The sequence below is a fragment of the Cervus canadensis genome, chromosome 26 (assembly GCF_019320065.1).
Source record: "Cervus canadensis isolate Bull #8, Minnesota chromosome 26, ASM1932006v1, whole genome shotgun sequence".
Classification (NCBI taxonomy): Eukaryota; Metazoa; Chordata; class Mammalia; order Artiodactyla; family Cervidae; genus Cervus; species Cervus canadensis.
This window is the reverse complement of record NC_057411.1, coordinates 21,174,652-21,201,970: the sequence shown is the minus strand read 5'-3', so window position 1 is coordinate 21,201,970 and position 27,319 is coordinate 21,174,652. Positions and strand designations below refer to the sequence as shown.

The 27,319-nt window shown below is 36.5% G+C and overlaps 1 protein-coding gene across 1 annotated transcript; it reads left to right on the top strand.

Annotated features, from left to right (window-relative positions):
* Positions 1-8,437: 8,437 nt before the first annotated feature.
* On the top strand, positions 8,438-24,934 carry LOC122428362 (transmembrane protease serine 11B-like). The gene is made up of 10 exons (XM_043448339.1): positions 8,438-8,552; positions 11,787-11,908; positions 14,074-14,189; positions 14,269-14,336; positions 15,729-15,889; positions 17,455-17,493; positions 20,276-20,453; positions 22,616-22,875; positions 23,255-23,397; positions 24,008-24,934. The coding sequence occupies exons 1-10, from the start codon at positions 8,545-8,547 to the stop codon at positions 24,167-24,169; spliced, it is 1,257 nt and encodes a 418-aa protein (XP_043304274.1). The 5' UTR covers positions 8,438-8,544; the 3' UTR covers positions 24,170-24,934.
* Positions 24,935-27,319: the final 2,385 nt, after the last annotated feature.

The window sequence follows — 27,319 nt, the reverse complement described above, 5'->3', positions numbered from 1 at the left end:
CTCCTGCATTGGCAGGTGGATTCTTTACCACTGAGCCACCAAGGTAGCCCATTTATCTCATAGAATTGTTGAAAAAATTAATATGAAAGAGGTATATAGAGACTGCTGCTGCTGCTAAGTCGCTTCAGTCGTGTCCGACTCTGTGCGACCCCATAGACGGCAGCCCACCAGGCTCCCCCATCCCTGGGATTCTCCAGGCAAGAATGCTGGAGTGGGTTGCCATTTCCTTCTCCAATTCATGAAAGTGAAAAATGAAAGTGAAGTCGCTCAGTCGTGTCTGACTCTTAGCGGCCCCATGGACTGCAGCCTACCAGGCTCCTCTGTCCATGGGATTTACCAGGCAAGAGTACTGGAGTGGGGTGCCATTGCCTTTTCCTGGATATAGAGACATTGGAAAATAAAAAAGTAAGGCTCCTACTGTATCTTCAATGAATGATAGCTATTATTTTTGCTATATTAATAATGATAATAATTCTTAAGGTGATGATGAAGACAGTAAGAATTCTAAGTAACTCTGTCTACCACATTGCCCTAATCCCCTAATCTAAAAGTGGTATAAAGTTAATCTGACAATATTTATTTTAAGTGAATCAACATAGGCTTCAAGTAATGACTGCTTCCAATTTTAGATTTGCCCAAGCCATACTTTTAGTAACTTCTCCACTTCTTTTAACCCAAATTTTTTTCAGATTTAGTGGAAAATGATTTTCACTGATAACTTTTCTCAGTTAAAAAATAAACTATGTTATCTCCACTCTTGGACTCCTCTCATTTTATGATTCATCAAAATCTCGTAAACATCAGCTATAACACTACATACAGTTTCATTTGTAAGTACTCTTAGTACTTAGGAATGTAATTCATCCTACAAAAGACCGAAACTCATCAAACAGCAATTTGGTCTCTTATAATCCATCTTTTTTATTGAGTACTAGACTTCAGTTCACTATGTTACAAGGGTTGGCAAGGAATGTCAATCTTCCTTCAGCCTTTCTTTAGCAGGGATAGATTATATAATGACGTTATATTTTTAGCAACAAAAATTACCAGTGCATAAAAAAATGGTGTTTTAATCTGGAGAATTTATAGGAAGTGGGCAGGCAATCTCGTAACAGAATATTTGGATTTGGTACACACACATCATTTGAGTAACAGTCCTATAAACTAAGTTATCCAGATTCCTTGAGAATATGAAAGTAATATCCTAGTTATGGAACCATGCATTCTAGAGATAGAGAATATTGTAGCTCTCATTCTAAGTTCCCTACATGACACCTTGGTCAAAAACAATATCATGAGTTTGATAAATATCAAATAATTCCCTAGAGCTTGATCATGATGAACTATTGGTAAAACTGAGCTTCTAGCTTTGCTATTTTGAGAACTAGGTCCTGTGAGAAGTATGCTTATTAAGAAACAGTGCCATGTAAGAGGCTGCTAGTAGCTCTCCAGACAAGCTAAACCAAAATATTACAAATGCAAAATAAAAAAATAGTACAAATAAGAGCCAAATACCATGTAGGAATTCCCTGGTGGCTCAGCTGATAAAGAATCTGCCTGCAATGCAGGAGACCCTGGTTTGATTTCTAGGTTGGGACGATCCCCTGGAGGAAGGCATAGCAACCCACTCCAGAATTCTTCTTGGAGAATCCCCATGAACAGAGGAGCCTGCAGTCCATTGGTTCCCAAATAGTTAGAGATGACTGAGCAACTAGGCACAGCAGAGCACTATGTAAGAATAAACAAGCAATAAAAAGAAAGGGGAAGAGGTGCTTGCTTCCTGTTCCTGACAATGAGACTGTAAGTGCCTATTGAGAAACTGGAGTGTATGAAAAATTAGTATAAGGTGTAAACCCTGCACTTTAAGATCTTCTCATCTTCTTGGGGAAATAAATATGGCACAAATAGAATAATAAATAATAATTAATTGTTTTGAGGTATGTGCAATATTATGACAGCAAATAATAAAATTAATGTGGGCCAGAGTAATTTCAGAAGATTCAGTAGAATAGAAAATCTTAAGGTGGGTTTGAAGGATTTTTAAAATTTTGTAAAGAAATGTGTTTGGATACAAATGTCATGATACAACTTGGGGACAATATAAACCCAGGGAGAGAAAGTACTTGCATAAGATGGATAATTCCAGCTGCTATGGAACACTTGATTAATTTTTATGAGTTTGTTAAAACACTGAGACCTCATAATTGAATTGAAACTGGAACATGCAGTCTATGGGAATGTTTTGGAACACATGCACATTCTATAATGTACTCATTTAAAGAATGGTGATTCACCATACACAAAAATAAACTCAAAATGGATTAAAGATCTAAATGTAAGACCAGAAACTATAAAACTCCTAGAGGAGAACATAGGCAAAACACTCTCCGACATAAATCACAGCAAGATCCTCTATGACCCACCTCCCAGAATATTGGAAATAAAAGCAAAAATAAACAAATGGGACCTAATGAAACTTAAAAGCTTTTGCACTACAAAGGAAACTATAAGTAAGGTGAAAAGACAGCCCTCAGACTGGGAGAAAATAATAGCAAATGAAGAAACAGACAAAGGATTAATCTCAAAAATATACAAGCAACTCCTGCAGCTCAATTCCAGAAAAATAAATGACCCAATCAAAAAATGGGCCAAAGAACTAAACAGACATTTCTCCAAAGAAGACATACAGATGGCTAACAAACACATGAAAAGATGCTCAACATCACTCATTATCAGAGAAACGCAAATCAAAACCACAATGAGGTACCATTACACACCAGTCAGGATGGCTGCTATCCAAAAGTCTACAAGCAATAAATGCTGGAGAGGGTGTGGAGAAAAGGGAACCCTCTTAACTGTTGGTGGGAATGCAAACTAGTACAGCCGCTATGGAAACAGTGTGGAGATTTCTTAAAAAACTGGAAATAGAACTGCCATATGACCCAGCAATCCACTTCTGGCATACACACTGAGGAACCAGATCTGAAGAGACACGTGCATGTTATCGCAGCACTGTTTATAATAGCCAGGACATGGAAGCAACCTAGATGCCCATCAGCATGAATGGATAAGGAAGCTGTGGTACATATACACCATGGAATATTACTCAGCCATTAAAAAGAATCATTTGAACCAGTCCTATGAGAGGATGAAGCTGGAGCCCATTATACAGAGTGAAGTAGCCAAAGTAAAGACCATTACAGCGTAACATATATATATTTTAAAGGTGATAACGATAACCTATATTAAAACAAAAGAGACACAGAAAATACAGAACAGACTTTTGAACTTTGTGGGAGAATGTGAGGGTGGAATATTTCAAAAGAAGCAGCATGTATACTATCTATGGTGAAACAGATCACCAGCCCAGGTGGGATGCATGAGACAAGTGCTCTGGCCTGGTGCACTGGGAAGACCCAGAGGAATCGGGTGGAGAGGGAGGTGGGAGGGGGATGGGATGGGGAATACATGTAAATATGGCTGATTCATATCAATGTATGACAAACCCACTGGAAAAAATAATAATAATAAAAAAAAAAAAAAAAAAAAAGAATGGTGATTCAACAAAGCCATTAGTATAATATGACATATTTTTCCTTTACAGTGGAGAGGCCCTTTGTAGTTATGGGACCAAAGGGAGAAAAATAGCATAAATACTGAAATTTTAGGCTTTGTTTAAGATGGAAGAAAGGTTCATACTGTTTCATAAACAACGTTGTTTATCCAAGGAAAGTTGAAGGAACACATCTGAAGTTGTTATTTTTGATATTAGAAGCAAATCAAAAGAAAAAAGAGATGCATATGAGATGACTGGGGCTTCCCAGGTGGTTCAGTGGGTAAAGAATCCTCCTGTAATGCAGGAGACCCAGGAGACATGGGTTTGATCCCTGGCTTGGGAAGATACCCTGGAGGAGGAAATGGCAAACCACTCAAGCATTCTTGCCTGGAGAATCCCATGAACAGATGAGCCTGTCGGGCTATGGTCCATAGAGTTGTAGAGAGTAAAATACGACTGAAGTGACTGACATGCTTGCCTGCACATGAGATGATTGATATCTAACATAAATACATAATATACATTAGCTTCAAATCTTTGTCTTATTTTAAGAAGGTATCTGACAGTAAATGTCATATAACATACATATGAGTTATGGATTATATTTCTAATAGCTGTTTCAACAGATAATTTTCTATACCTCAGTGAGTATGTAGAGAGAAAGTTTAAGTTTGTGCAAAGTCCAAAATGTGGTTTTCCTTAAGGATGGGTAGCAATTCTTACAGTGGTGATTATGTCAGTTTTGGAGACTTGAATTTTTTTTCTAGGAATTTTTCCACCTGATATAAATTTAAAATTTTATCTTCAATAAAATAATTGCATTCCAACTTATATTATAAGAGCAACATTACCTTGATTACTAAGCTTAACAATGACATTAAAAGACAATAAAATTATGTCATTCTCTTTCAGGAGCATGAATACAAAACTCCTAAAGAAAATAAGATATCAAACCTAGTAAAATATAAAATGTATCACATTTTATTTGCAATACAGTGGGGGTCATTCTAATAGAAATACAAGTGTGATTTGACATTTAAATATCAATCAATTTAATTCACAATATTGATCAAACAAAAATAAAAAAATGATTATCTCAATAAATGGAAAAAAGCATTTGGAAATGGAAATGGAAAAAAAATTCAAAATTAATTTATTATAAAAATTAGCAAACTAGTATGACAAAACCCACTGAAATGTTGTTAAGTAATTAGCCTCCAACTAATAAAAAAAAAAAAAAAAAGAAAGAAAAAGAAATTAGCAAACTAAAAGCAAAAAGAAACTTCTTTAATCTGATTAAATGATAGTAAATATCCTATTCAATGGTGAAATACCAAAAAACATTCCCTAAAAGTAGGAATAAGAGAAGGATGCCAGCTATCACCTATTCTATTCAACAATAACTAGAATTCTATGATGTATGGCAAAGGCAATCAATCAACGAATCAGCTAAAAGAAAATAAAAATATAAGCAATCAAAAGGAAGTAATAATATTGCACTTATTTGCTGTTATAGGTATATGCTAAAAATCCAAAATACTATACAAATAGAAAAATAAAATTGATAAACGAAGTTTCTCAATATGAGGTCAATATACTAATGAATTGTACTTAATATGCCAACAATAAATATAACATAAAATTTAAAGAATAGTACCATTTACAACTAAGATCATGGTCCTATCACTTCATGGGAAACAGATGGGAAACGGTGGAAGCAGTGTCAAACTTTATTTTTTTGGGCTCCAAAATCACTGCAGATGGTGACTGCAGCCATGAAATTAAAAGACGCTTACTCTTTGGAAGGAAAGTTATGACCAACCTAGATAGCATATTAAAAAGCAGAGACATTACTTTGCCAACAAAGGTCTGTCTGGTCAAGGCTATGGTTTTTCCAGTGGTCATGTATGGATGTGAGAGTTGGACTGTGAAGAAAGCTGAGCACTGAAGAATTGATGCTTTTGAACTGTGGTGTTGGAGAAAACTCTTGAGAGTCCCTTGGACTGCAAGGAGATCCAACCAGTCCATCCTGAAGGAGATCAGTCCTGGATGTTCATTGGAAGGACTGATGCTGAAGCTGAAACTCCAGCACTTTGGCCACCTCATGCGAAGAGTTGACTCACTGGAAAAGACCCTGATGCTGGGAGGGATTGGGGGCAGGAGGAGAAGGTGACGACAGAGGATGAGATGGCTGGATGGTATCACCGACTCGATGGACATGAGTTTGAGTACACTCCGGGAGTTGGTGATGGACAGGGAGGCCTGGCGTGCTGCGATTCATGGGGTTGCAAAGAGTCGAACACGACTGAGCAACTGAACTGAACTAACTGACTGACCATTTACAAATAGTATCATTTTCCAGTGATCATGTACGGATATGAGAGTTGGACCATAAAGAAGGCTGAGCACTGAAGAATTGATGCTTTTGAACTGTTGTGCTGGAGAAGACTCTTGAGAGTCCCTTGAACAGCAAGGAAATCGAACTAGTCAATCCTAAAGGAAATCAGTCCTGAATACTCATTGGAAGGATCGATGCTGAGGCTGAAGCACCAATCCTTTGGCCACATGATGTGAAGAGCTGACTCATTGGAAAAGAAGCTGATGCTGGGAAAGATTGAGGGCAGAAGGAGAAGGGGATGACAGAGGATGAGATGGTTGGATGGCATCACTGACTCAATGGGCATGAGTTTGGACAAACTATGGGAGACAGTGAAAGACAGGGAAGTCCTGCGTGCAACAGTCCATGGCGTCTCAAAGAGCAGGATATGACTTAGTCACTGAACAATACCACCATCAACAATGATTTACACTGGAGTAGAAAAAAACAAATACATGAGACTGAACCTAGGGAAACATGTATAAGCCTTCTATTCAGATACTTATAAAACACTATTGAGAGAAATTTTTTAAAAATCAAGATAAACTGAAGAAATCACCAAGTTCATGGATTGGAAGCTTCAGTATATTAAGAAGGTAATTCTTCCCCATTTGTTCTATAGATTCAATACTATACCAACAAAAGTCTAGAGATTTCTTTTTGGAAATTGATCAATCAATGTTAAAATTTATAAGGAACTATAAGGGACTAAAAATAGCCAAGACCATTTTGAGGAAAGAAAAAAATATAGACTTACATACCAGATATCAAGTGTGAACAGAGAAAAAGTTCTGTTCTAAAAGTATTAAATTGCAATCCATCACAGATGATAAAGAATGAGGCTTATTGTGCTTTGGACAAACAGACCTCTTAGATCCTTGGGTAAACATCTCCAGCAGAATTTGGATAACCCTGGACTCTTGAATCTTCCCATACATGAAACTCATTAACATCACTGACTTGAGACATTTGTTTTTTGTGACTAGAAGTAGTCTTTTACTAAGATGTGTATGTGACTGTATGTATTTCCTAGCCAAAAATCATACATAAACTGGTTTTCTCCACTATCTCTTTGGAGCAGTTTTCTCAGAGCTAACTCAGTAGCTGTCTCCAAGCTACAGTCCTCAGTAGGACCTTGAACACAACTTAAACTGACAACTCCTATGTTGTGTCTTTTTAAGTTGACACAAGACATGATGTAACTTCAATAATTAAGGCAGTGTGATAGAGTACACAAAAAATAAAGTAACAATAAAAAATTCAGAAAGATACCCCCATTTGATTTATATCAATACTTGATTTATAATAGAGGTGGCAATGCAGGATAGTGGATAAAGAATTGCATGCGTATGATTTCAATAAGATGTGCAGGGTCAATTAATAGTCATACGGAAAAAAATGCATCTTTACTCCTTCTTCATAATATACACAAAAAGGAATGCAATGTGAATTAATGATCTAAATGCAGACAGTAACACTAAGGTTTTTAGAAGAAAACATGCAAGCATATCTTTATGAAAGGCAAAGAATTCTTCAACAAACTATGTACATATAGACATAAAATACTAACCTTAAAAGGAAATATTGGCAAATTTTAAACTATAATTAAGAGATTCTGTTTTTTAAACACCACCAATGACTAGTTCCACTTATGGCAATGGAGAAATATCTTCTATCAAGTTTTTCTAGAATTAATAATTATAAACTTTGGAAAAAATATAAAAAATATATGAAGGTAGTACAGAGTGACCAAAAACTGGCAAAAAACTGTCTCATAGAAAAATAATGAAGAGAAGGGACTATAGTGGGTGAAATTTAAAAGCTGTCTCAGAGAAAACTAATGAAGAGAAGGGGCTATACTGGGTGAGATTCACGTACATATAGTTTCTTGCCAGAGAGCACTGGCCAGTCCAGGTGAGGTAGAGGAGCTAAAAATTAAGCAGAAAACCACAGTGTAACAGGCTATAGAAGTCAGAACACAAAGACTGGGGCTGCAGCGTAGCTGAACAGTGAAATAATGATCATAATGATCATTTTCACTGGTAATTAGGGAAATGAAAATGTAAATGACAATGAGATAGAATTCATTATATCAAAATGGTGGTGATATTAGTTATGTTAATATCAATACCTTGTGAAAAGTCTTTTGTCAGCAACTTCTACGTAGTTACAGCCGGTTTCAGTTGAGGAGGAAGAATCCAGAATGATGGAACTGGTCAAACAAAGAGTTAGAATTATCTCGATTTACCAAAAAGCTATTTCTTAGGTGTACCTTTTAAGTGACCAGACCAAGATTAGGCTATTAGTTTTTTTCTGAATAGCCAAGTCAAGGAAGTTTTTCATTCCCTGGATGACTCCTATCTTGAAACCACAGAAATATGACAGTCATTGACACTAGTCAGACAAGTTTCACTTTATTTGTTCTCTTTATTTCACCCAGCCCATAAAAATGAATCAACCAACACTGAATGTTAACACATAAATCTGGGAAACTCTGATCATCTTTAAAGCTCCACCAGAAAGCCCTTATCTTTATTACCACTACTATCATCATCATCTTCAACATCGTCACTATCTTTGTTCCTGACTCCACCATAATAACCAGAATACTATGTACAGGTAAATGGAATTTTATTTGGGAGATTAAGTCTATAAAAGCTAACAGGTTGCTACAGAGTAGCTTCTAGTTTTTTGTTCATTTGTTGCTTTTTATAATTTAGATTTTTATTTCTGGATCCATGCTATTGTTTCTGATATCTAAAGGCCTTGTAAAGTCTCTGGGAAATTTTCAGAAAATTGGAAAATCTTAATCAAATTTTAGGAAAATTTTATTTGTTATTTTAAAAGTAACCATACATAAGAGTACCACGGGAACTTCCCTGGTGGTTCAGTAGTTAAGATTCCACATTTCCAGTGCAGGGGCATAGGTTTGATTGCTGGTCAAGGAACTAAGATACCACATGTCGCAAGGTGCAGCCAAAAAAAAAGAATACTACCATTTTTGTTCTCTAATAGTGTAACAAAAACCATGTTTTCTAGTATGAATTTTTAAATAAATATTTTAAAAACCTGAAAGCCATTATAGATTTTTGGAATAATATACTTTACAACACAGACCCTAAATTAGCACCTAGCAAACTGCAGGGGGCCCTCAAAACTTAATACATTTCCAAATAAGTTCCTTTCCAGACTCTAGGCTTTCCTAGAGTTCCAGAAGAAAGTTGGCTGTGGAGGCTCTTTGACTTATTTGATCATTAATTATTAATACTTTGTTCCTTATTCATAAGCCTCTCTCCCTATGTGGCTCAGATGGTAAAGAATCCTCCTGCAATTCGGGAGACCTGGGTTCGATCCCTGGGTTGAGAAGATCCCCTCAAGATGGGAAAGGCTACCCACTCCAGTATTCTGGGCTAGAGAATTCCATGGACTGTACAGTCCATTGGTTCGCAAAGAGTCGGAAATGACTGAATAACTTTAATGATGGGGAAAAAAAGTATCTTTATAAGATTTGGGGAATTTTGCATTGGAATCATATTTTACACTCTTCACTATATAACAGAACTCAGGTCCATCCAATTCAAGTGTAGAAATGAAGTTTTAGTAAATGAGAACTACAGTTTGTAAGGCTTTGTAATTTAACTGCTAATTCAGTACCAGAATTTGGTTATAAGGAAGTCTGATCTAGGATATGATACTGGGTATGGGCTGTGGGAGATAAATTATTGTGAGACAAATGTTTTAAAATTGTCAATACTGTAGTTACCATTATTTTTAACATTATTATAATTTTATTAAGGTAAATAGTTGAATTATACCAGAATAGCAATGAGCTCATCCTTGAAGTAGATTCAGTCCAAAAGTGAGTCAGGTATAATTTAGTTTAGCATATGGAGTTGGTTAAATTTATTGAAGATTAATTTTTACCCTATTCTCTTTGTTAAATGAGAGGTTCATTCAGGAACTCAGATTTCTACCTTTAAAAAATTATGGCTAAAATATATACTTTATAGATGGGAGTAAATTATTTCATGAATGGACTTTTTTGGATATCTAGAACATGATTTTAATGATTTCAGCTGTTATTAAAAATTATAATCAATTTCAGAATGCAAACATCATACTTACTAGAGGAGAGGTTGAATAAATCATAAGCTGTGATATTTTATATATAAAACAATCTCCTCAATTGTTTATGATAGGGAGAAATTCACAATTAAGGGGAAAAAGCAATACCAGTTCTATAGTCAACACTATGTATTCTTTAGAACTTCCAAGAACACCTAAAAGGGACCTTCAAAGAAAAGCATTTATGCACTGTAATATAGTGACTATTTTATATAGAAACCATTTCAGCTACTTTCTGTACTATGTACATAATTTAGGTTATATAGTGCTTGAGTCTCTCAAACTAATATTCATGTCTCAGAGAGACTAAGCCACCAGCCTATGTTACAATGGCTAATCCAAAACAAATTTGAGACTATCATAGTAAATTTTGCTATTTATTAGCAGGCATATATTTTCAGATATTAATAAGGTTATAAACATTAACTATATGCTCCTTTTAAAGTGTGAATCATCTAATATAAGAAATATTGTGCCCAAATAGCTTTTTTCCTATGAAAATGAGATTATACAAATGAACTCCAGTATAAAAGCATGTATGGAATGTAGGGAGTTTCTTTGAAGAGCTTTCACAACGTTGGCATAGGATAGTGTTAATGAACGAGTCATCAAAAGAGATATAAGGAAGAGGTAGGATTAAGAATAAAGAACAGAACAGAGAGGAATTGAATTAACACTGGGTGGAGTTGCACAGGTGGGGCATAGTTACCTATAATTCATTTTTAAAGGATCTTCTCTACCAAAAAGTCAGTTAGTTCTGGAGGAACTAGAACAAAAAGGTTTTCCTGCTCATAGAAAATATCTAATTTGACAAATATGTCTACTGATTACAAATTCTTCTGTTTTGTCATTTTTGTTTAGTATAATGCAGAAAACAAAGATTGAAGAAAGAGTTGAGGTTATTTTGAAATTTGAAATTAATTTGTGTGTGTGTGTTACAGCTCCAAATGAACTATTTCATGACATCATGTCTTTCAAGATATGAAGAATAATGCCCAAACTTTATATAAATTAGATTAAGCCTGGCCATATGACCTAACTGTAAGCCTAGATCACTCTATCTGTATGATGCCAACTTACAATATTTTCTGATTATTTTTCATCTAATTGATTAGTTGTAATGATGAAAGTTATCTATCTATTAAATTATACTGTATAGATAATCCAAGCTTATTGTAGAAACATTAGAGAGTACAGATAAGGAAGAAGTAAACAGAAATAAAAAAGTCTATCCATAATCTTAAAACGTGGGAAAGCTGAAATTGACATCATGATGCTTTCTGACACACTTAGTTAAATATATAAATGATGTTATATGTCTTGTTTATAAATCTATATATGTCCATGTATATGATGTAGCTGTAGTTCCAAAGGTACAATCAGATCATGTATAAGGTTTTATAACTTGTTTTAAGTAAATAAAAAAAGTCAGTTGATTTCTCCTCGTCAACATGAGAACATAAACCATGCTATTTTGCTCACTGTTGTATCCCCAGCAGCTAACATAGCACTCAAAGATGATCTGTTAAATGAATGAGCATTAGGGTCTATCCTCTTTTCACATTTGAGGCTTTTGTGTTTTAAGCTAACACAAAGATATGATGCATAAATTATAAATTGTGTTGTATGAGTTGGAGGAGAGACAGGTAAATTTAGAATACTTATTGTCTGATTCAGCACAGCACACAGCACATCATCTGACTCAAGTCACCTTCCCTCTTTTGGTAGACACACCAGTGTATCTTCCCAGAGAAGATCTTGGCCATTATGGAGAACCATCCTTATTTTTCTTGGAGTCGTGGCAATCTTGGGATTAACCATTGGTCTCCTCATCCACTTCCTGGCAGTTGGTCAGTACTGACTCTCATTTTCTTAAAAATTGACAAGAAACAACAGGAATGTTAAATTTCTTTGTGGAAAATTTCTCATCTAATTACTATTTTATTTCAACATAATTTCATGTTATTTGACACCAAAGTTTGTAATTTGTTTGAATCATATGCCTCTTTGATCCAGTCTATAAGTTATATCACCAGCTGTGGGAGTGTGGACAAGATTGAAATGCTCAATACTATGATGCCAGTATTCATTGTCAATAAAGGTGCTTGTAGAGTGGGTTTGTAGCTAACTTGTATCTTTTGGTAAAAAAAATAAACCTCAAACTTCAGAGCTTCCCTTCACTTCTTGGTTCCTTCTGATATTGGTTACTAAGATCTACACACACAGTTGTGTCTGACTCTTTGTGCCCCCATGGTCTGTAGCCCTCCAGGCTCCTCTGCCTATGGGATGTTCCAGGCAAGAATACTGGAGTGGGTTCCCATCCATTTCCTTCTCCAGCGGATCTTCCTGACCAAGGGATCAAACCTGGGTTTCCTGTATTCCAGGCAAATGCTTTACCGTCTGAGCCAATGCTTGTGCTCTGATGTTGGTTGTTAAGATCTGTTTAAGGAACTTCCCTGGTGGTCCAGTGATGAAGAATCTGCCTTATAATGCAGGGGATGCATTTTGATCCCTGGTTGTGGAACTAGGATCCCACATGCTGTGGAGCAGCTAAGTCCGGGGCCAAAACTAATGAGCCCACATGCTCTGGAGCCCTTGTGCCACGACTAGAGAGTCTGTGCACCACAATGAAACACCCCACATGAGGTAATGAAGATCCTACGTGCAGCAACTAAGACTTGATGCAACCAAATATGTTAACAAACTTTTCTGAATGACATAATTGATAAGCATAATTGATACTCCACTAATGGCTTTTCTAATAGTGGACAGTCAAGAGTGGCTAAATGGCTGAATGCTTATGCTAACTTGATCTTATTTTTAATAACATTCATTAAGTTTACATCCAGAAAGCTGGTTTTATTTTTATCTTTCAGGAAAAGTAAACCCTGAAGTTTGTATATCCATTGAATGTTTTGAAAGAAACTTGGTGTGTGTTACTCCACTCGATCCTCACACTAATTCTCTGAGCCTGGGAGGGCAGGTTTTACTACTGTCCCTCCTTGCACATGCAGGAAACTGAGGCTCAGGAAAGTCAAGTCACTTCCTAGATATCACAAGCTTTCTAGTATAGTTGAGCACAAACCCACATCCTAATACTTTAAGTGTATTATTCTAATAATACTTTTTCATGATTTTCCTGTTTTATTCCTCTGAAATATATCACCCCATACAGTAATGCAATATGGATATATTTTGTTTGATTCAGTGACAATTTCAGTTCTTTTTCAACCTAGCCTCTTCTCCTTTGTTTTTACCCAACCATCTTAATATGAAATTTCAAAACATCCTTTGGAAGCATAGTGGATACTCACGGTCTCTTGCCTGCCTTGTCTATCCACCACCTCTCCATAGTCTGAATCTTTCTATCTACTTCTTATCTCTACTCATTAAAAAAATAACTTTATTCACATAGTTTCCTTATGGATAGCACTCTGAGTTTTTCAAATCAGGCTACCGTGAAGAAGCCTTGTCAGTATGTTAGTGGGGACCAGTAGCTTAATTAGCTAGCCTTCCAAAATATGGTTTGCATTTTAACAAGTCCCTTTTTTTTTTTTTTGAAGAAACAGTGAATTAGTGGAAAGAAGTGATGCAAAATGGAGCCCTACAGTCATCCTGGCTTGAGCAGGAAGTGTGTGAGATAAGAATTTACTCTTGAGTTTCTTTACCTGATCAGCTATCTACCATTTCAGATTCAATGCTAGACAAGCTTATATTACCTAAATCTAAATTAGTTGAACTGGACTTCTTGAAATAAAATTAGACACTCAAACTTTGTTGTAAAAGCTGTTTGAAGCAATTTTGGAAGATGGGCTTACTCTAGGACTCTGGTTTACGAATTCATACAGTCTTTGTTAATACTGTGAGTAACTAGAATTGGTTGAGAGCTAGGGGGATCTCTCTTTCAAGTGGTGATAATTTCCCAGTACTGATTATTAATTTTGAGATAAAGATATGGAGGGACTTGAGGTCAAGGTTATTTTAAAGTTTTCTAAGTATTTTCTTTATTTCACAGAAAAGACTTACTATTACCAAGGTGATTTTCATATTTCTGGAGTCACATACAATGATAATTGTGAAAAAGCAATTTCACAGGCCAGCGCAGATCTAAGCAAAGATATTGAGACTAAGGTAAGTCAGAAGTTTATTTATTTTATTATAAATTTCGTTAAAACATACATGGTAACTTTTTTGTTTTTTCTCTTGACAGATGTCTGATGCATTTCAAAATTCTAGTGTATACAAAGAATATATAAACTCTCAGGTCATCAAACTTCTGTAAGTAAAAATTCATTCAAGATCTTATGGCATGAGAAGTAGATAATATGTCACATCAGCCTCAGCTTTAAATAACCACAACAGCAAGAGACAGGGATAGAGGAAGAGAGAGAGCAGGAAGGAAGGGAGGAGAGAAGGGAAGAAAGGTAAAAAGAAAGGGACTAAAAAGTTCCCCATAAACTATAGCATCACTGTATTGAACAAATTTCTATTCAAGTAGGCAATGTTCTGCTCAAATCTTTAATCTCTGCACTTGAAGGGGAATTATAAGGTAGTTGGTGGCAGTCAGTCCTGACTTCTATGATAAAAGATAATTGTAACTCTATGCAGAACCAGGAGTTCTAGCTGATTGTTTTGCTACTGATACACTAATCATCTCTTTTCCCATTTAATACCCATCTGGCCATACTTTTTCTAAAATAATCCTCTTTTGTTCTCTCTAATAATTACCATCACTTTAATGACTGGAGAAAGTGAATCTTTTAAGGTAACTTTTGTCTGAATATGTATTGTAAGTGCTCTTGGTGGTGGGGGGGGGGGATGAGGGATGCAGGGAGGCAGTGGGACAAAGCATAGGGGATGAGTGACACAGGGAGCACTTGTGAGTCTGAACTCCCTAAACAAGACAAAATGAGACAAAAAATCCAGCTAGCCAACCAATCAACCAGCTAACCAACCAACCAATCTACTTTCTTACAGACAGGCAAAAATCTTCAAAGGGTCTTCAATTAATCATAATTATTTGAAAATAAAGTTGAAGTTGTTTTTTTTAGTCGTGCTTAATATGGATTTTTGTTTGAAAATCTTCCAAAATGAATTTATCTTCTTTCCTTATTAATAAAAATGATGTACTGAGTATGTAGAAAATGGAAATTGTCTTCATGCTTTAGAGTTATCTTTCTGAAGTTTCTCATTGCATAGATCTATTGGGTTGGACATGTATAAGAATCTATAGGAAAAAGTTTAGTACTGGTTCCCAAATACATGCTAGAAGTTGTCTTTTGAATACTTCCAGACCCTGAATTTAAGTTCTCATTTATCTTTTTCTCTAAAATTAAGCTATTAGAAAATATCTATATAAGAACACTATTTTTTTCTACAATACAATAAAATCTCAAGCCAGTTATTTATTGGCCAGTGTTCAGTTTCTTACATGTGTTTGAGATATTCTGATTTCTAGTTTGTGGTTCACATCCTTTTTCATGAACAATACCTCTTAACCAGTTAGGTTCTTAGGGACCATTATACTTTATACATACTGTGACAATATCTGTATTATTTTTTAATATATGTAAAGGCAATATAATAATTAAAATGTGGGAAATCTAATGTGTTCATAAAACCTCTAAAAAATCAGAAAGTAGCACACTAAAACATTTCTGTTATTTCTAGTCCTGATTCCAATGGTTCGAGTGTACACTTACAGTTGACATTCAAGTTTCCTCCAGCAAAAAAGAATAGCATGAGGCCTAAAATCAAGGCCATCTTACATCAGATGTTGAAGGACAACATGGCATCCTGGAACGCAGTTCCCACTTCCATTAAACTTACAGGTATTTTACTTCTTTATGTTATTTACTACTACTTAAGTACCTAGACTATTAAAAAAAAAAAAAAAAAAAAGGACTGGAAAAAAAAATGAACCAAAATTTTTAGGAATTTTCTTAGGAAAAATTAGTTTTCCCAACTATGGCCCTTCTACAGTTGAGGTGGTATTGTAAAGGGGAGTGTTATAGACTCTTTGTCTGAACAGTGATAGAAATAAGTGTTAAGCTACAGGCATGCTCGTGAGTTTGGAAGGGTTGGCTGTAATGGATGAAAAGGGGGTGAAAAATAATAACTGAAGCCATATTCCTCCTTGTGCTGTTCTTAGACACTCAGTCGAGTCTGACTCTTTGTGATGCCATGGACTGTAGCCTGCCAGGCTTCTCTGTCCACGGGGATTCTCCAAGCAAAAATACTGGAGTGGGCTGCCAAGCCCTCCTCCATATATTCCTCCTTACCTTCTACTTATGTCAGGATCTCATTATAAGAAACAAACTTGGGGTTTTCTTGATCATTCAGTGTAAAGATTGGAGGAGTAAGGGTAAAGTTGAAGATTAGGGAATTCTCATTGCTTCTTGGGGAAGAATGGAAGTAATACTATTAAAGATAAAGTTCGCCTGAAATAATTCCTTAGAAAACAAGGGAAGAAAATGATAGGATTTTGCCCTAGTACAGAAAGTAATTATTCAGAAATTTTTGATGGTTTTGCAAAGATCTTGAAACTCTAAACTTTGATTATTAAAAAGTCTGTTAGGTGATAAGCTTGTGTTTCCAGAGACCAGTTTTGTGATTCTTCCAGACTGACAATAGATCCTAGTATCCTTGAAGGCTATAATGGTCACCAGCTGCCAGTTACAGCTCCTTTGCTTCAATACAGTCTCTGTTACCAATGGGCCACTCATGAGAAGTGGGTTTAAGTTAGAGCTTCTGCAAGGAGCAAGATAATTCCTTTGTGCTTAGTCATTAGGAAAGATGGTTGTACCAGTTACGGCCCCTCTGTCTCCCAGGAATTCAGGGTCAACACTTTCCAAAGTGCCTTTTTTTAATGTTCTCTCTTTTCTTTCTCTCTAAGGTCTCTTTCCAAAAGAAAAGAGACTTAAATTTAAGTCAAATTCTCAAAATTTCACAATTCAGTCTAAGTAATGAGATGACTTCTAAACAGCAGGGTAGGCGCAATAAAATGTAATTTTAATTGCTATTTTTCTTTAAAATATAGACAACTCTATTTCAAAATAGTGTGAATTATCATTGGGGGAAAAATCCAATTATGCCCAGTGCCTCTTTTGGTAAGAGTGTCAGCTTCTTATTTCTCTAAATGCTTTACTTCAACTATTATAAAACCGAGACCTTTGCTTTTTTATTTCCTTTTCCTTTTGCCTATACCACCTGGTAGAGATGTGGAGAGATGGCCAAAATAGAGCAAGTAGGAGTCAGAGGGGTTGATAAATAATACGTGAAATAATCTGAATAGTTAAATATTGGGTGTAATTGGGTTGGGAAATTTAGTTCTTTGGTTGAAGAGAATTGCTTGGTGATATTTTATTAACCTTATGTTTTTGTTTCTTAATTTCAGAAATCAGCAAGTATAATGCTGAAATGCTTACCAACAACTGTAAGTTTAGAAACTTTATTATAAATTTAACACACTCATAAATATTTTCCCATCATCTTGCTACAAAGTTTCTAGAAGTATTTCATTTTGGAAATCTGTAGTAGTCTTTCAAAATTATTGGTGATGCTACATATCTGTCTAGCATTTCTTTTTGAAAAACACTGACCATTTGCCTGATGAACTATGGATGGAGATTTGTGACATTGTACAGTAGACAGGAATCAAGATCATCCCCATGGAAACGAAATGCAAAAAAGCAAAATGGCTGTCTGAGGAGGCCTTATAAATAGCTGTGAAAAGAAGGGAAGTGAAAAGCAAAGGAGAAAAGGAAAGATATACCCATTTGAATGCAGAGTTCCAAAGAATAGCAAGGAGAGATCAGAAAGTCTTCCTCAGTGATCAATGTAAAAAAATAAGGAAAACAATAGAATGGGAAAGACTAGAGATCTTTTCAAGAAAATTAGAGATACCAAGGGAACATTTCATGCAAAGATGGGCTCAATAAAGGACAGAAATGGTAGGGACCTAAAAGAAGCAGAAGATATTAAGAAGAGGTGGCAAGAATACACAAAAAAACTGTACAAAAAAGATCTTCACAACCCAGATAATCACGACGGTATGATCACTCACCTAGAGCCAGACATCCTGGAATGTGAAGTCAAGTGGGCCTTAGGAAGCTTCACTATGAACAAAGCTAGTGGAGGTGATGGAATTCCAGTTGAGCTATTTCAAATCCTGAAAGATGACGCTATGAAAGTGCTGCACTCAATATGCCAGCAAATATAGAAAGCTCAGCAGTGGCCACAGGACTGGAAAAGGTCAGTTTTCATTCCAATCCCAAAGAAAAGCAATGCCAAAGAATGCACAAACTACTGCACAATTGCACTCATCTCACACGCTAGTAAAGTAATGCTCAAAATTCTCCAAGCCAGGCTTCAGCAATACGTGGACTGTGAACTTACTGATGTTCAAGCTGGTTTTAGAAAATGCAGAGGAACCAGAGATCAAATTGCCAACATCCGCTGGATCATCAAAAAAGCAAGAGAGTTCCAGAAAAACATCTATTTCTGCTTTATTGACTATGCCAAAGCCTTTGACTGTGTGGATCACAATAAACTGTGGAAAATTCTGAAAGAGATGGGAATACCAGACCACCTGACCTGCCTCTTGAGAAACCTATATGCAGGTCAGGAAGCAACAGTTAGAACTGGACATGGAAAAACAGACTGGTTCCAAATAGGAAAAGGAGTATGTCAAGGCTGTATATTGTCACCCAGCTTATTTAACTTATATGCAGAGTACATCATGAGAAATGCTGGGCTGGAGGAAGCACAAGCTGGAACCAAGATTGCCGGAAGAAATATCAATAACCTCAGATATGCAGATGACACCCCCCTTATGCCAGAAAGAGAAGAAGAACTAAAAAGCCTCTTGAAAGTGAAAGAGGAAAGTGGAAAAGTTGGCTTAAAGCTCAACATTCAGAAAACTAAGATCATGGCATCAGGTCCCATCACTTCATGGCAGATAGATGGGGAAACAGTGGAAACAATGGCTGACTTTATTTTTGGGGGCTCCAAAATCACTGCAGATGGTGATTGCAGCCATGAAATTAAAAGATGCTTACTCCTTGAAAGGAAAGTTATGACCAACCTGGATAGCATATTAAAGAGCAGAGACATTACTTTGCCAACAAAGGTCCATCTAGTCAAGGCTATGGTTTTTCCAGTGGTCATGTATAGATGTGAGAGTTGGACTATAAAGAAAGCTGAGTGCCGAAGAATTGATGCTTTTGAACTGTGGTGTTGGAGAAGACTCTTGAGAGTCCCTTGGGCTTCAAGGAGATCCAACCAGTCCATCCTAAAGGAGATCAGTCCTGGGTGTTCATTGGAAGGACTGATGTTGAAGCTGAAACTCCAATACTTTGGTCACCTGACGCAAAGAGCTGACTCATTTGAAAAGACCCTGATGCTGGGAAAGACTGAGGGCAGGAGGAGAAGGGGACAACAGAGGATGAGATGGTTGGATGGCATCACTGGCTCAATGGACATGGGCTTGGGTGAACTCTGGCAGTTGGTGATGAACAGGGAGGCCTTGCATGCTGTGGTTCATGGGGTCGCAGTGTTGGGCACAACTGCTTGACTGAACTGACTATTTGTAAGGTTGAAGTGAGAATTATTTTCAGAAAATGGAATCATGAAGAATATCATGGCTGAATTAGTTTTTTTTTTTTTTTTTAAGCGAAGGGAAAAAGGAGGGTAATAAGACACTGAGGGTAATAAGAAAATGCAAAACTAGGCTATATCAAATGTGTTTATTGTAAGTTAAAAAACACAGTCTGTACTTTTTAAGCAAATTCTCTTAAGAGTATCATGTGGCGCACAGTTTGTTACATCCAGGCATTCATTCATTCAGTGGATATTTATGGAGCATATGCTGTCCACATGGGGCTTTACAGACAGCATTGTACATGCTATGTAAGATATTAATGAAGCAAAGTCTCCACCTTTAAAATTATGCAATCTACTTGGGGAGACTAGAATTATAACGGATAGATACAAGAAAGGTCAACAGTTGAAAGATTCTTGAAACTGGAAAAGAGGAGTAAAAGTCATCAAAACAAGGATGGAGTGCTACCATAATAAACGTACATTCTGAAAAGAAACAGCATTGGTTAGGAGATGCAGGACAATCATTGAAGGGTTTCAAGAACTGTTTTAAAATGTATTTCTTATAAAGCATGATCAAAGTTACCTGCTCTTGTATAAATAAATCCTTTTTTCAGGTTGTGGAAGAAGACTCACCAACAGTATCCCAGTAGGCAACCGAATTGTGAATGGGGAAAATGCCCTGGTGGGAGCCTGGCCATGGCAAGCAAGCATGCAATGGAAAGGCCAACACCACTGTGGCGCCTCTCTGATCAGCAGCAGATGGCTCCTATCTGCAGCTCACTGCTTTGCTAGGTATGTTTGAACGTCTAAGTGTAAGATTCTGGTTGCAGATCTATTTGGGAGGTCTTTGAAGGTTAACCTAAATGTGTGACATTCACCAGGACTACATGAAATATACAAATGCTCTCATAATTAAGGGCAGTGAAGACATTTAAGAGCTTCGTAGGTGGCACTAAAGAACTTGCCTGTCGACACAGGAGACTCCGGTTCGATCCTTGCATCAGGAAGATCCCTTGGAGGACAGTATGGCAACCCACTCCAGTACTCTTGCCTGGAGGATCCCCACGGACAGAGGATCCTGGGAGGCTACAGTCTGTAGGGTCGCAAAGAGTTGGACCCAACTGAAGCTTACTGCTTTGCCCCCATTTAAATGCCTTTGTTTGCACTGCAAAGGGAAAAGCGAATGGAAGCAATTAACATTTCCCAAATAAGGGCTTTGGCCTGATACTAAGTGCTTTCCTTACATCATTTCATGTAATCATAACAATAATACTATGTGAAAGGTATACTTGAAACTATTTAAAGGTGAGGAAATCGGGTTTAGAGATGGTGATATAACTTGACCAAGATCCTGCCACTGTTAAACAACAGGAACCGAGTGTGAACGCAGGTATGTCTAAATCCAGTTACAAGGTGCTTATTTGTCTTGTGCTCTAGGGATTTACAATCTAGCTGAAGAAATTTAAATATGATATATTAAAGGTATTATGCAGCATAGAGTAGTAAGTGTCACACGTACAACACAGGCGTTAGTATGTGCTATGGACACTTGATGAAGATAGAGAACACATTCTAGCTGAGATATGCAGTTACAAGTTTGGTTCCAGACTCTAAAGAGATAAAGTTTATTTGATTGGAGTAGATAGATCAGAAAGAATAATGCATATTTTGAGTTGAAAAAATAGTCATCTTCAAATGTGTTGGGATGAAGAGACACAAGTTGTATTCTATGGACAGCAAACAAAAATAACTATTTGAAGTAAAGAAGATTTGTAAAAGGAAACATTAGAAAATATGCTTAGAAAATATAGTTTTATTCAAAAACAAAAAACAACAACAACAAAAAAAGAAAATATAGTTTTATTCATCAGGGACACCTCTAAATGACAAGATGCTTATTTACTAAAGAAACACAGCTATTGAGTGTGTGGAGTCACTGAAGACTTCAGAATGGGAGAAGGATTCAAGAGGGTCACAGTTACATGAAGATTTTGAAATCTTAAAAAAAAAATGCACCTGACATTTTGAGGAAAGTGACAGTAATTGAATAGGATGTTAGGGCCTAAATTGAGAAAGAATTTCAGAGGAACTGGAGAATCTGGTCAAAAAAATCTAAATTAGAAGCCAAGATGCATTGACTTGGTAAATACAGTGGAGTGATTGGATGAGAACTAGTTGCAATTTTTTTATGTATGCAGACAGACGTCAAGAGCCCTGCCATGGGCTCATGGAGTCCAGCGTATGTGATTGCTCAAATGCATAGAAACCAGATGAGGCTGAAGTAGCAGGAGACATCAGTGACTATTTAGGAGTTTTTGTAGTGTGCTAACAGCTCCAATATGGGCTTCCCTGGTGGCTCAGAAGGTAAAGAATCTGCCTGCAATGCAGGAGACTGGGGTTTGATCCCTGGGTTGGGAAGATCCCCTGGAGAAGGAAATGGCAACCCACACCAATATTCTTGCCTGGAGAATTCCATGGATACAGGACCCTGCTGGGTTACAGTCTGTGGGGTTGCAAAGAGTCAGACATGACTGAGCAACTAACACACACACACACACAACACTCCAATACAGGCTTCCCTGGTGGCTCAGATGGTAAAGAACCTGCCTGCAAGGAAGGAGACATGGGTTCAATCCCTGGGTCAGAAAGATCCCCTGGAGAAGGAAATGGCAACCCACTCCAGTATTCTTGCCTGGGAAATCCCATGGACAGAGGAGTCTGGTTGGACACGACTTGGCTACTAAACAACAACACACAGCTCTAATAGTCTTTAGGACTATTTTTATGTGTCTGCAGCATTTATGACATCCCCAGATCAAAGACATTTTTAAAACAAGAATTTAAGTGCTTTATAGTACTGTTTGGGAAACATATCTTAAAGTTATAAGATAACCACTGAGAATACCATTTTGACCCTCAAATTGAGTGTATTTTAATTAAATTGTGCCTTCCAGGAAAAATAATTCAGAAGATTGGATGGTTAACTTTGAAACTGTAGTAAATAAACCATATATGACACGGAAAGTTCAAAACATTATTGTTCATGAAAATTTTAGTAGCCCTGGGATTCATGATGATATTGCCCTTGTACAGCTCGCTGAAGAAGTATCTTTTACAAAGCATGTTCGTAAGATTTGTCTTCCTGAAGCCAAAATGAAACTCTCAGCAAATGACAGTGTTGTAGTTACAGGATGGGGAACACTTTATATGAATGGTAAGTTTATGTGAATGGTAAGTTTTTCTGTAAATATGTAATAGCTTCATAGGAATAATTAATCAATCACTCACTCTTTCATGCAATTAACCAATTCATAAAAAAAAAAAAAAAAAAACTGAAAAGAAAACGAAGTGATGGGACCAAAAAAGCATGGCGTCATCTTCAGTTTCTGAAATATCTCTGGGAATATGAACTGGAAAATTTGAAATTTCTGTGTGAGGCAGCCAGCTATAATAAACATTAGAAAGAAATCAGTCTAGCCTGGGACTGGTCTGCCTCTTGGTGACCAAAAGAATCTGCTTTATTCTACAGATTGTTCTTTGTCTTAACAAACAAGGTTAAGATCTCCATAATATGCAGCATTTGTTGCCCTTAGGTCCTCTTCCAGTGATACTTCAGCAGGCCTTTTTGAAGATTATTGATAACAGAGTTTGCAATGCTCCATATGCATTATCTGGCTTGGTGACTGATACAATGCTATGCGCTGGATTTATGTCAGGAGAAGCAGATGCCTGTCAGGTACTTTTAGATACATTATCAAATCATTTTTCCCAAGTACTAATTCAATGGAAGTTTTTTATCACTTTTTTTGGTTTGTTTTAATGATTTTCACAGAGTAGCTTCTTATTTCAATACACCTAACAAATATTTATTCATCTCATTAATGTACCAGGCCCCAGCTCAGAAGCTGGAGATGCAGTGGTGAACACAACTCTGCTCTCAGGAAGTTTTTAGTCTAGGAATCCATAGTTACAAGGTAATAAAATAAATTTGGCCCTATTTTCTGGGCAACCTGTAGACCTACGAGGCTGCCTCTTCATTATCCAGAGATGCCACATGCACATGTCATCCATTCTACAGAGGCTTCATCATGGAGTCACTTTCGCCATTTTTAAGGTTGGACTCATTACAAACTCAGCTTCTAGTCTTCCCAACCCAATCCAGTCCAGTTGTAGGCACTGTGTTCTGATTTATAATTGCCCTGGGTTCTGAAGAAACTCAGTAGTTCCACAGTTCTAAGCCTGAAGAGCATGAATTGTCTGCACTGCCTAGAGCCTATTGAAAACTCAAGACTAGAGACAGAAATGTTTCAGGACCAGAAACTTTTTTTTTTCTTGTTTTCTTCTAGAATGATTCTGGTGGACCACTGGCTTACCCCAACTCTAGGAGCATCTGGCACCTTGTTGGAATAGTAAGCGCGGGAGAAGGGTGTGGTAAAAAGAATAAACCAGGTGTCTACACTCGAGTGACTGCTTATCGTGACTGGATTACCTCCAAGACAGGACTCTGAAAGAGAAGTAACTTTGGAACATAACAGAAAGACAACTATAGGATATTCTTATCCATTTTCTCAAAATATTTTTCTTTTCACTGTTTATATACCAATTATTTTCTTACATACAAATGAATGAAGGTCTTGATTAATGTTTTATTTTATCTAAAACACTATCCATTCATTTATTTATCTATTTAACTAATATAGGAAGCAGAAAGAAAAAGAGAAAGATCAAAATATTTTTATTAATACCTTAGTTCTGGTTTACCTTGCCATTAAATTAAGAATATACTTTATTTTTCAGAATTAAAAAAAAATTCACATTTTATTAGTATGAGAACAAATATGCTAGATATACCAAATAAATTATTTTTCATTCTATAAGTTACAAATTCATGTTGTTAAACTGGACTGTATAAGACAAATAATGGACATTCACATTTTATTTATATTTGAGATAGCTTTTACGATCTCATAAAATCTTATAATCTTGGAATGGAGAAGGGATATCAGAAGTTCAGCTAGTCCAAGTCTCTTAATCTATAGAGTGAGGAACACTAAGCGGAACAATTATTTGCTTAAAGTCATTCTTCAGCCTTTGATAGACTGTAACCCTCACATAAATTTTTCCTCAATAAAATTTAAATTCAAAATGAGTCAAGAATTTTAAAATGACTTAAAGTTATAATTATTTATATAATATTTTCTTCATGTCCTTTTGTCATCTGTTTGCATTCTCAGGGAAGAGGAGAGTATGGCACTTATTATAGTAGCTCTCTTGACAGTACACATGTGGTTACACAGAGGGCTGACTTTGTAATCTCTGTGAATAAATCACCTCTTGTAATTTCTTAAAAATAAAAATGTAGCTTAAAATTTCAAAAACAACTAAAATAAACTACAAAATTCTCTTCCTTCAATTGTTTTTGACGTTACTTTTTTCTTTATTGTAAATTGCGACTCAAATGACAAGCACAGTGATGTGAAGTCAATCCATAACCAAGTAGGACAAGATGGTGCTTTTTTCCTCCCCACTCCTTACTCAGGACAATCACACATATTTATTGAACGCCCAATGTGTTTCAGGAAATGTCAGGTATGGACACAGTATCATCTTTCAAGGATGCTGCATTTAGAGGATAAAGATAGGCAGTGAAGACATAAGTAAGAATCTCAACAAGTGTTACAAAGGAAAAAAAAAATATGATAGGAAATAATAGGGCTGATGAGATGTACCTGAGATTGGGCAGTCTGAGCAACTTTTTCAGAATAGTATCCTCAAGATTGCCAGGAGAAATATCAAAAACCCCAGATATGCAGATGATACCACATTAACAGCAGAAAGCAAAGAGGAAATAAAGAGCCTCTTGATGAAGGTGAAAGAGGAGAGTAAACAGCTGGCTTAAAACTCAGTATTAAAAAACTAAGACCATGGCATCCAGTCCCATCACTTCATGGCAAATAGAAAGGGAAAATGTGGAGGCAGTAACAGATTTCCTCTTCGTGGACTCTAAGATCACTGTGGATGATGACTGCAACCATAACATTAGAAGATGATGGCTTTTTGGCAGGAAAGCTAGGACAAGCCTAGACAGTGTATTAAGAAGCAAAGACATCACTCTGCCGACAAAGGTCCATGTAGTCGAGGCTAGGGTCTTTCCAGAAGTCATGTACTGATGTGAAAGCTGAACTGTAAAGAAAGCAAAGCACGAAAGAACTGATGCTTTTGAGCTGTGGTGATGGAGAAAACTATTGAAAGCCACTTGGACAGCAAGGAGATCAAACCAGTCAATCTTAAAGGAAATCAACCTGAACACATATTGGAAGGGCTGATGCTGAAGACCCAATACTTTGGCCACCTGATGCAAAGAGATGACTCATTGGAAAAGACCCTCATGGTGGGAAAGATTGAGGGCAGGAGGAGAAGGGGGTGACATAGGATGAGATGGTTAGATGGCATCACCAATTCAATCGACATGACCTTGGCCAAACCTCAGGAGATGGTGAGGGACAGGCAAGCCTAGCATGCTGCAGCCCATAGGGTTGCAAACAGTCAGACGTAACACTGACTGAACAACAACAAATAGAAAGCTACTGCTTGCTCCTTCCTGAATCTATGTTCAGCAATATCATGTGAGTAGCTTGAAATTGATCATGGTGTATTTAGACCTTGAAAATTGATCAGTGCTACAAGTTGGCTCCTAGTCCCTAGCCCTGAGACCTGGTTGTTAAGTATTTACCAGCACACCACTGAATGTAACTACATATTACTCATTTGCACTTTTAAAAGAAATCTTCACCAGATGATGGGCTTCTCTGGTTGCTCAGATGGTGAAGAATCTGCCTGTAATGTGGGGGACCCAGGTTCAGTTTCTGGGTCAGGAAGATCCCCTGGAGAAGGGAATGATGCAACTTGAGCATGATTTCTATTCCAGGACATTACAAACTAGCTTTCTGACCATTGTGTCAGATATTTTGTTAAATGCCTTAAGTAATGCCTGCTTAGCACTTGAGGTACATAAGTTGTTACTAGTTTTCATTTTTGATGATTTCAATGTAAGGAAGTTTTAGAAACTATTTTTGAGACATTCATAAAGGTATATCAAGCACATTTCAGATTTGCAGTTTACAGTGGCTAATTAAAGGATTACAAAAAAATCATGTTTTTATGTTTTGCAAAAAAATCATATGATTACAAAAAATCAATCTTTCATAAAACATTGTTTTCTTTATAACTATTATAATTCTTTGTGAAAATAAAATAATTCTATTGTACTTTTTTAAGTTGTTTCCTCAATAAATTTAGTCATCTTCATTTAAAATTTGTCACAATTCACACTTGTGGTTGAATAAACAAAACTTTATTTTAATTAAACATGGGTGTATACAAGAATTCAATTAAATAACTATCTTTGGTTTCATATGTTTATTCTGTACATCAGATTTATATCATCTATCAAAAATAAGATTCAACAAAGCAGAAATCACTAGCCAGAGTAATGAGAGTCTGTCCCCACATTTTCCTTCCCAGACATTTGATGAAAGAGAAGGGATTAAAGGGCATCAAACCAAGCCATGATCAGAGCAGGAACAAAGTCTTGGTTATCAGGGAGTCTAGGAGAATTTCTTTGTTCTGCTTAAAATCTACTCCACCCTTGGACTCAT